General features: G+C 41.7%; 1 protein-coding gene across 1 annotated transcript in view; it reads left to right on the forward strand.

Annotated features, from left to right (window-relative positions):
* Positions 1-11,356, forward strand: part of LOC122562267 (centrosomal protein of 95 kDa-like) — a 60,783-nt gene that overhangs the window by 22,456 nt on the left and 26,971 nt on the right. Inside the window, exons 8-10 of the mRNA XM_043715040.1 lie at positions 476-732; positions 2,937-2,994; positions 10,052-10,149. Of these exons, the coding sequence (XP_043570975.1) occupies positions 476-732; positions 2,937-2,994; positions 10,052-10,149 (413 nt within the window). The remainder of the gene's footprint in view (positions 1-475; positions 733-2,936; positions 2,995-10,051; positions 10,150-11,356) is intronic.

Below are 11,356 nucleotides of genomic sequence, written 5' to 3' on the forward strand. Positions count from 1 at the left end.
GTTCATTACAAACTTTTTTTTTTAAATTTCCTCAACTGTTGTGCTGTTGATGGATTAACTTGGGGATCTAGACCAGTAATCCAATGCAGCAGGCATCCCTGATTGCCAGCATTAACAAAACCTCATGTGGAAGCTCAAACTAAAACATTAGTGTTACTATTAAGCCTAATATAGGATGTCTGGATGATTCATGAAGACTATACATTTCAATCTGTACCTGTGACTTTGCTGAAAATGTCCATCCTCTATATCTGACACTGATAAAGATTTGGTTTTGAAAGACCATGACAAGGCTCAATATTGCATATTATAATTTTTCCTGATGAACTATTTGAATATTCCATTCAAAAACTAGGGAGAATTACAGTTTACCGTTTTGCCATTTCTAACAAATATTCCAAATGTAGTGCATTTAAACGGTCACTGGCCATCTTTTATACTAGACTGTTTTAAAATAACATCTTTTTTTTTAAAGGATCTGTTGATAATTTGCCTTCCAAGGATCATTCCACTGGATTAATCACTAATGCTTTGCAGCTTGGGGAGCCCATTCGACCTGCCATTCCCTTGCAGTCTCCTTACCACCCTCCTGAGTATGGGCCTCCAGTCCAAGGTGCACAGTTAATTGGTTATCAGTCTATCTCTGATACGACATTAGTGGCTAGTGAGAAAGACCAATCCGCCATCCAGACAGGAGAGCTGAAAGTGAAACGAGTAACCCCTGTTCATAATGTGAGTAGGTTGAAATTTTGAATGTACTTTTGATGTAATTAATCATGTTTGCAGACCACATTTGTGGATTCTGCATTAAGCTTACTCCTCTTAAACGCTTGTGATTCTACAGTAAATGTAGCTTTCTCTCTGTTTGAATCAACATGGTTAACTTGTACACCTTTTCTTAATTTTCAGAGTAAAGTCAAAAGAGGTGTGGTAAGGGACAACACCTGCTAGAAACTTCAAATAAAGCAAAATTGCAGGTCCCACAGTATTTACTATAAATGGGACGATATGTATGTGAGGCATAGTTTTTGTGGAGTTATATCATTCCACATCAGAAAGTTTTATTACATAAAATGATTGTCATGAGCTCCTGAGTTGATTTAAGCTAATTAAAATTCAGCTACCATAGTTTTTGCTGTCCTTTTATGAAACACTGATTTGGTATAGGAGCACAGGACTTTACTGGGCTTTCTAAAAGGGAATGTGATACACTAACCCAATCGCCAGCCGCTCCCACATTGATTAGACTGATGAAAATGTAACTCTCTGTAATCCATTGACTAAAAAGCATTTTCTTTGCATCAATTTCTTAGCACTGCATTAGTTAATACTGTACTGCACTTTGAACACTGCCAAGTGTAGGAATGGTTGAGGGGAGCAAAAATCTTAGTTATTTGAGGTATAACAGAACTGAAAGGAGTGCATTTCCTTATACTAATCGAAGGCGTTTTCCTTTCAACATTTGAAAAAAAGTTAAGTATGCTTGAAGACTTAAAAATGCAGCAGGGAAACGGACCCTTTGGTCTGACCAGTTCATGCAGACTGGAAATTCTAAATTAGTCCAGTCCCATTTGTCAGCATTTGGGCCATATCCCTCCTATTCATATACCCATCCAGATGCCTTTTAAATGTTGTAATTGTACCAGCCACTTCCACTTCCTGCAGCAGATCATTCCATACATACACCACCTTCAGCATGACAAAGTTGCCCCTTAAATCTCTTTTAAATCTTTCCCTTCTCACCTTCACTCCAGGGAAAAGATTTTGTCTGTTTACCCTATCTGTGCCCCCATGATTTTATAAACCTTTATAAGGTTACCCCTCGGCTTCTGATACTCTAGGAAAAATAGCCCCAGTCAATTCAGCCTGTCCCTGTAGCTCAAATTCTCATTAGCAACATCCTTGTAAATCTGTTCTGAACTCTAAAGTTTCACAACATCCTTCCTATAGAAGGGAAACCAGAATTGAACACAGTATTCCAAAAGTAGCCTAACCAATGTCCCATACAGCTTCAAAATGAAATCCCAACTCCTATACTCAATGCACTAGCCAGTTCTTCCAGATGGACAAATAACCTGCGACTGTGCAGCAGTACAGCTGCAATGGCATGATCTTCCTGACACCCCTCTGATCAACAGTGCGAATAACTCTCATTCAATGTAAGAATCAACACCATACCTTTGGTCCAATGAGCTAAAAAGAATAACAATATCTGGCTATAACACACTAGTACCGAAGCATAAACAAAACCGTTTTAGTTGCATTTGAGATGAGTAAAGAGAAGTTAAAAGAAGAACAATGAACATCTCATTCAGTTACAGTTAACTGTCAAACCATCTACAAACTACTCCGTGAAGCAAAGCTCTTGGATAATCTAAAATACATCTTGTGGGGAAAATACTGCAAAGATTATCCAATAAGTAGAATGATTCAAAAGAAGAGTTGAAGAGCAAAGTGAATTGAGAATAGCATAACTCGTTATAATAATGCCTGATTGGAAATAAGTGCAAAAAATAAACCTCTTAAATATTTAGTGCTCTGAAAAATGAGTTTCTAAACATTGTTTGAGTTTGATATAATCAACACATAAGTATTATAAAGTGGAAGAATTGTACTTGGATGAACACAGGAAAACAATTTGGTCAGATCAGAAAATGCTGGAAAATCTCAGCAGGTCTGGCAGCATCTGTAAGGAGAGAAAAGAGCTGACGTTTCGAGTCTAACAGATTTTCCAGCATTTTCTCTTTTGGTTTCAGATTCCAACATCCGCAGTAATTTGCTTTTATTAGGTCAGATCAGAGGTTCTGAGACTACTGACATTCTTCTTAGTGCTTATCTTTTAGTTAATTGCATCTTAAATATCTATAATTTGCAAGCTATTTTGAATGCAGTGCATGGTGTTTTTGTCTCCTTTTGATGTCTTGAATTCCCTCAAGGTTCCAGATGTGCATGAAAACATTCCTTCAAAGATGACACCATCAAGGTTATCCCCAGGTGAGAATGCTGTTTACTATTTCACCTCCTTAGTACAGGAGTATGCTGTTCCATAGATTTGAATGCCAGATTTAGTCTGCAAAGAATTGTATAATCAAAGATTTACAGATAATTCTGAAACAGTGCTGGAAACACTCAACAGGTCATTTAACTTGTAGAAAGCCAGAAACATTATAATGAGTTCAAAGCTTCATTCTTTTTCATTACTGACTAGACCGTTTATTGCCCAACCCTAGTTGCCCTTGAGAAGGTGGCGGTGAGAGTAATAAAACCATAAGAATAGGGGAGAAGGTTTGGAGGACTGGCATTGGTAATCAGTGATAGTATCGCAGCTGCAGAAAGGGAGATCGTTGAAGAGGGTTTGACTGCAGAGTTCTTATGGGTGGAAGTCAGAAACCGAAAAGGGGCAGTCCATTTATTAGGAGATTTTAACAGGCCCCCCCAATAGCAATAAAGACACTGAGGAACAGATTGGGAGGCAGAGTTTGGAAATGTGTAGAAGAACAGGGTTGTTGTCATGGATGACTTTAACTTTCCTAATGTTCATTGGAACCTACTTAATTCAAATAATTTGGATGGAGCAGTTTGTCAGCTGCCGCAATATGTACATTGGCTGACTAGAGGGGAGGCCATATTGGATTTGGCGCTTGGCAATGAACCATGCCATGTGTCAAATCTCTTGGTGGGAGAACATTTTGGTGGTAGTGATCACAACTCCGTGACCTTTACTATTCTCTTAGGGAGGGATAGGAGTAGATAGTATAGGAAAGTATTTAATTTTGGGAGGGCAAATTACAATGCTGTTAGGCAGAAACTGGGGGGCCTAACTTGGGAACAGATTTTCTCAGGGAAATGCAAAACAGAAATGTGGAGGTTGTTTAGCAAGCACCCAATAGTGCTGGACAGGTTTGTTACACTGACGTGAGGAAGGGATGGTAGTTTGAAAGAACCTTGGGTGATAAGGGATGTGGAACATCTCGTCAAGAGAAAAAAGGAAGCTTGCTTTAAGGTTGAGGAGGCAAGGATCAGACGGCTTTAGAGGATTACAAGATCGGCAGGAAGGAACTGAAGAATGGACTTAAGAGAGCTAGAAGGGGGCATGAAAATGATTTAGCGGGTAGAATTAAGGAAGACCCTAAGGCATTCTACTCAGGTGAGAACAAGAGGATGGCCAGACTGAGGGTAGGGCTGATCATGGATAGTGGAGGGAACATGTGCCAGGAGTCATAGGGGAGATCCTTAATGAATGCTTTGCTTCAGTGTTCACTACTGAAAGGGACCATAATGTTTCTGAGATCAGTGTGAAACAGGCTGATCTGCTAGATCTGGTTAATGATAGGAAGGAGGGTGTGCTGAAAACTTTGATAAACATAAGGATAGATTAAATCCCCTGGTCCAGACAGGATAGAGTTGAGAGTGTGGTGCTGGAAAAGTACAGCGTCAGGCATCATCTGAGGAGAAGGAAACTCGACGTTTCAGGCAAAAGCCCTTCATCCGAAATGTCGAATTAAAAATTTTTTTTTTTTTTAGAATTTTTTTTTTCTTCCTGCTCCTCAGATGCTGCCTGACCTGCCACACTCCTGACTCTAATCTCCAGCATCTGCAGTCCTCCCTTTCGCCCAGACAGGATATACCCTAGGTTACTACAGGAAACAAGGGAAGAGATTGCTGAGCAATAGGCTATGATATTTCCCCACTGTCCACTGGAGTAGTGCCAGATGATTGGAGGGTGGCAAATGTTATTCCCTTGTTCAAGAAAGGGAATAGGGATAATCCTGGGAATTACAGACCAGTCACAGTTTTGGAGAGGAATCTGAGACAGAATTTGATTACTTGGAAAGCATGGCTTTGTGAGGGGCGGGTCATGCCTCTCAACCTTATTGAATTCTTTGAGGATGTGACAAAACATGATGAAGGTAGAGCAGTGGGTGTGGTGTATGTGGATTTTTAGCAAGGTGCTTGATAAGGTTCCCCATGGTAGACTCCTTCAGAAAGTAAGGAGGCATGGGATACAGGGAAACATTTCTGTTTGGATACAGAATTAGCTGGCCATAGACAGTGGGTGGTGGTAGATGGAAAGTATTCATGCTGGAGCTGGGTGACCAATGGTGTTCCACAGGGATCGGTTCTAGGACCTCTGCTCTTTGTGATTTTAAAAAAAAAATGACTTGGATCAGGAAGTGGAAAGGTCGGTTAGTAAGTTTGCTGTTGACACAAAGGTTGGTGGAGTTGTGGATAGTGTGGAGGTTGGTTGCAATGAGACATTGACAGGATACAGAACTGGGCTGATAAGTGGCAGATGGAGTTCAACCTGGAAAAGCGTGAAGTCATTCACTTTGGTAGTTCAAAGTTGAATGCAGAATACAAGGTTAAAGGCAGGAATCTTGGCAGTGTGGAGGAACAGAGGGATCTTTGGGTCCATGTCCACAGATCCCTCAAAGTTGCCAGCCAAGTTGATAGGGTTGTTAAGAAGGCCTATGATGTGTTTGGTTTCATTAGCAAGGGTATTGAGTTTGAGTCACAAGGTTATGTTGTAGCTCTAACGAGGCTTGGTTAGACCACACTTGGAATTTGTGTTCAGTTCTGGTTGCCTTATAGGAAAGATGTGGAAGCTTTAGAGAGAGTGCAGAGGAGATTTACCAGAATGCTGCCTGGACTGGACGGTGTGTCTTATGAAGCAAGGTTGTGGGTGCTAGTGCTTTTCTTGTTGGAGCAAAGAAGGATGAAAGGTGAATTGGCAGGTGTACAAGATGATGAGGTGCATAGATAGATTGAATAGCAAGAGACTTTTTCCCATCGCAGATTTGCCTATCACAAGGGGGCATAATTTTAAGGTAATTACAGTTAGGTTTAGGGGAGATGTCAGAGGTAGGTTTTTACTCACTGGTGGGGAGCAGACTTTTTAAAAACTCCGAGTCCCAGAAGAAAGGCATTTAATCGATTAACCGAATAGTCGATTGTCCAAACTAAGTAATGCCCGCCCATCTCGTTTGGATAATCTAGGTTCCCCCGTATAGGGTAATCTGATCTTAGAGTAGGATAAAAGGCTGGCACAACATCAAGGACCAAAGGGCCTATATTGTGCTGTACTGTTCTATGTTCTAAGAAAAAGGAATATGAGTAAGCTGTTTGGCCCCTTGAGCCCACTGCACCATTCATGGCTGATCTGACATTCCTGACGTCCACTTTCCTGCCCTTTCGTCTAACCCTTGATTTTTTTTTTTCCTTGCTGTCCAATAATTTAGCAATCTCAGCCTTCAATACACACCAGGACACTGCCCCACACACTCTGTGGCAAGGTGTTCCAAAGGCTTTCAACCCTCAGAAGAAATACCTCCTCAGTTCCATCTTAAATTGGTGTCCCTTTATTCTGAGACTGAGCTCTGGTCGGAGAGTTAGCCATGAGGGGAAACATTCTCAGTATTTACCCAGTCAAGCCCCTTAAGAATCCTAATTGTTTCAATGAAATCACCATTAATTCTTCTGAACTCGAGAGGAGAGTCCCAACCTACTTAATCTTTTGCTCATAGATGATCGCTTCATAGTGGGGATCATCCCAGTGAACTTTCTCTGAACTGCCTCCAATGAAATTATATCTTTCCTTTTTAAATATGTGGACCAAAACGGTTCTCTGTATTGCAGAGGTTTAACCAGCATCTTGTATTGTTGCAGTGAGACTTCTTGATTCTTATACTCCAACTCTATTGAAATAAAGGCCAACATTCCATTAGCTTTTCTAATTACCTGCTGCACCCGTGTGTTAAGTTTGTGCTTTGTGCACAAGTCCCCTCAAGTCCTTTTGTGTTGCAGTGCAGCTTTCTGCTGGTTTGCGGCAATTAAGTAATGCTGTATTTTGTTCTCCCTTCCAAAATGAGAAACTTCACGTTCTCCCATGTTATACCCCACTTGCCAACAGCTTGCCCGCCTGCTTAACCTATCAATATTTTTCTGTAAACTGTTCTATCCCTCTCCCAGCTTGCCTTTCTACCTATTTTTGTCATGTGCAAGTTTGACTACAGTAAATTTGCTTCCTTTCTCACTCATTAATCTATATTGTAAACAGTTGATGTTCTAGCAGTGAACTGCTGCCTTGAACTACTTTAGTCTGTTTGATGTAGGTCGACCCACAATGCCTTTAGGGAAGGAGCTCCAGTATTTTGACCCTGCAACACTAGAGAAACATGTTTCCAAGTCAGGATAGTGAGTGGCTTAGAGGGGATCGCAGTGTTCCTATGCATTGGTTACCCTTTGTCTTCTGGATTAATATTAGTCATAGGTTTATAAGGTTCTGCCTAAGGAGCCTTGGTGAATTTCTACATTACCTCTTGTACTACTGCTACTGAGCTTAAGTGGTGAAGGAGTGATTGTTTGTGGATGTGGTCCCTAACAAGCAGGCTGCTTTAGACCTGGATGGTGTCAAGTTTCTTGTAGTGTTAGAGCTTCACCTCATGTGATGGAGAATATTCCATTACACTCATGACTTGTCGTTGGTAGATGAACTTTGGGGGAAATAGGAAGTGTTATTTGCTGCAGGATTCCTAGCCTTTGGCCTGTTGGTGTAGGTCTTGATGGTATGGCTAATTTCTAGTTAATAGTAACCCCAGGATATTAATAGTATCAATATCAAAGGATGATGGTTACATTCTTTATTATGGGAAATGGCCATTGCCTGGCACTTGCATAGTGCAAATACAGTTTGCCACTTGTCAGCACAAGCCTGAATATTGTCCAGGCCTTGCTGCATTTGGACTTACATGACTCAGGTACTGAAGCAGTTTATGATGCTATAGTTACTGGAATAAGGACCAGGAGAATCTCGTTGAACAAGAGTTCCCTGATTGGCCCAGGCTGACGCACATAAACAACAGTCTTGGGGATTCTCCTCACTCCCAGGGACTGGGTTGAGCTCTCTGTTCAGAGTCTGTGTACCGTGCACATGTAAATAAAGGGTGACTTGGCAACAGGGTATTGGCCTCCCTAGAGTTATTTTGATGGTGGTGAGAGAAAACCATGCGCTCCTGAAGAGAACTTTTTTTGAGTTAGGATAAGCATTTCTGGCATCATGCCTTTTATTTGTGAAGTCTGGGTAAATGACATTGAGGAAAATGAAAAGTGATGAGTAATTCTTCTGACTGCTTACAGACCTGCAGCTATTTGTTATTGGGAGCCTAACTTTCCCTGAGGCACCAGATGCTAAAATCTTTCAAGAGTTGATGGATTTATTTAAGGAATATTTGGATCTCGAGCCTCTTCTTAATTCTGAGACGTGATCAGTTTTATTTGGCACTTCAAGAGTCTGAAATCTGTAGTGTGATTTTTGACAAGGTTATGACGACTGGCAGAGGTATATGATTTTTGAGTTAACTGTGAATGAGATGCTGAAGGACCATTTGGTAAGTGGGATTCATGACATAACCATGCAAAATGGTCTAGTAGCTGAAGACAACTGGACTTCAAACAGGTGTTACAGCTGGCTTTGTCATTAGAAAATGTGGCAAGTGGAGAGTTACAGGGTGTCCCAATGGAAGGGGACATCCTCCTCTATCCAACTCAGCTGAGAGAACATTTTACAAGGTTCACCACAGGTTGCCTCGGATGATGTGTTAGTAACCAGGAAGGCCAATAAAAAGCGCTTGGAAAGCTAGGACGTAGTGCTTAAATGTTTCTCCCAACCATGTGTATGCCTTAGAAAGGGAAAATGTGTTTCAGGTACTCTAAGTGACCTGGTCACAGCCGTAGGGAGATAAAGTGAGGGCAACTTAAAGGTGCTAGGAGAAAGTGAGGACTGCAGATGATGGAGATCAGAGCTGAAAAATGTTTTGCTGGAAAAGCGCAGCAGGTCAGGCAGCATCCAAGGAGCAGGAGATCGACGTTTCGGGCATAAGCCCTTCTTCAGGAATGAGGAGGGTGTGCCAAGCAGGCTAAGATAAAAGGTCGGAGGAGGGGACTGCTGATATCATGTCACAAACTCTTTTCTTCCAATGCTACTTCTGTGAGGATTTTGAGCTGGAAATACTGTGGTACCTCTGGTCTTTTCAGAGGGACTAAAGATTTCTTTGAAAGCTTGATATTTACTCTTCAGATGGCTTGCCATCAAAATCCCCCCTGCCATGACACATTAAAATTCTTATTTGATTGGTTTTCAGGTGTCAAAACAAACTTTTTAAATGCAATTAATCCTTAGTTTCCAAGTGTATTTTTAAATTAATTGGCTGAATTTAAATTGGGTAAAAATGCTGCTTGGGCCTGCTGACTGAAAAGTCTTTCGATACACTTTTCAACTTTTGGGGCTTGCAAACTTCCAAGCACAGTCGCTTGAAAGCACCATGCACTGCTTTTCAATTCATTTACAATTTTACAATATTTACACACCAACTTTGTGACACACCCAAAAGTGGGGCAATAGGTGGCAATCACCAGAGGATTTCTTGCACACATTTGACCTGGATGTATAGAATCTATGTTGGGGATACCCAGGTTAACTTGCTTCAGATGTACGCAACTGGGAGCCATTCTTTTGGTAATGATGATGATTGGAACAATGATTGTTAGGCTAATGCTTCAGTAGATTGTGGGCCAGCTCTCCAATTTCTACAGTAAGGAGGACTTTGTTGAGCTGACCTACTCTTTGTCTTGGGCACCTTTTCCCATCTGTTCAGCTTGCATCTTGTGAACTGCATAAAGACTCCCTTTTCCAGTTCCCTTTTGTTCCTAAGAAACATCTTGTCAGCTTCAAAACCTGACCTCATTTCTCTCCCCAGAGATGCTGCCAGACTGGAGTTTCCTCAGGACTTTAGAATTTCAGTATCTGTAGTATTTTCCTTTTTGTTTAAAAAACTTCTTGTCTTCTCCAGGAGGGCTAGATGGTAATAAGGATGTGGAACCTCTCATGAGATGTGTCCAGCTTTACTATTTTGCTCACCAACTAAGCTGAGATAAGCTAAAAATAGGCAAATTTTAATGTGTCTAGATGTTACTCTAACCCTGGGTTGAGGGCAGGGGAACAGAATCTTAAATGTTGCTTAACTACTTTTATTCCAATTAATGTGTTTGGTAGATTCCATAAAGGTATTGGTACCGCAGGAGTCACAATCTGCAGGACGTGGAACAAAGAAGGACCAAGAATTGCAGAACACTGCACAAACAACTGTAGCAGTTAGTATTGCAATTTTAATAGTTTCAGAATGTTGTAACATTGTTAAGCTTCAGTATTTTACTTGTTTTTTTTGTGTGCATGTGCATTATAGAACATACATAGAACAATACAGCACAGAACAGACCCTTCAGCCCACGATGTTGTGCCGAACATTTGTCCTAGCTTAAGTACCTATCCATGTACATATCCAATTGCCCCTTAAAGGTCACCAATGATTCTGACTCTGCCACTCCCACAGGCAGCGCATTCCATGCTCCCACCACTCTCTGGGTAAAGAACCTACCCCTGACATCCCCCCTCCCCCCACCCCCCATCCCCGATACCTTCCACCCTTCACCTTAAATTTATGTCACCTTGTAACACTCTGTTGTACCCGGGGAAAAAGTCTCTGACTGTCTACTCTATCTATTCCCCTGATCATCTTATAAACTTCTATCAAGTCACCCCTCATCCTTCTCTTTTCCAATGAGAAAAGGCCTAGCACTCTCAACCTATCCTCGTACGACCTATTCTCCATTCTAGGCAGCATCCTGGTAAATCTCCTCTGCACCCTCTCCAAAGCTTCCACATCTTTCCTAAAATGAGGCAACCAGAACTGCACACAGTACTCCAAATGTGGCCTTACCAAGGTCCTGTACAGCTGCAACATCATCACATGACTCTTGAATTCAATCCCTCTGCTAATGAATGCTAATACACCATAGGCCTTCTTACAAGCTCTATCCACCTGAGTGGCAACTTTCAAAGACCTATGAACATAGACCCCAAGATCCCTCTGCTCCTCCACATTACTAAGAACCCTACCGTTAACCCTGTATTCCGCATTTTTATTTGTCCTTCCAAAATGGACAACCTCACACTTGACAGGGTTGAACTCCATCTGCCACCCCTCAGCCCAGCTCTGCATCATATCTAAGTCCCTTTGCAGCCGACAACAGCCCTCCTCACTATCCACAACTCCACCAATCTTCGTATCGTCTGCAAATTTACTGACCCACCCTTTGACTCCCTCTTCCCAGTCATTAATAAAAATTACAAACAGCAGAGGACCCAGAACTGATCCCTGCGGAACTCCACTTGTAACTGGGCTCCAGGCTGAATATTTGCCATCTATCACCACTCTCTGACTTCGACCGGTTTGCCAGTTCTGTATCCAACTGGCCAAATTTCCCACTATCCCATGCCTCCTGACTTTCCGCATAAGCC

This window comes from Chiloscyllium plagiosum, chromosome 24 (genome assembly GCF_004010195.1).
Source record: "Chiloscyllium plagiosum isolate BGI_BamShark_2017 chromosome 24, ASM401019v2, whole genome shotgun sequence".
In the NCBI taxonomy this organism is placed as follows: domain Eukaryota; kingdom Metazoa; phylum Chordata; class Chondrichthyes; order Orectolobiformes; family Hemiscylliidae; genus Chiloscyllium; species Chiloscyllium plagiosum.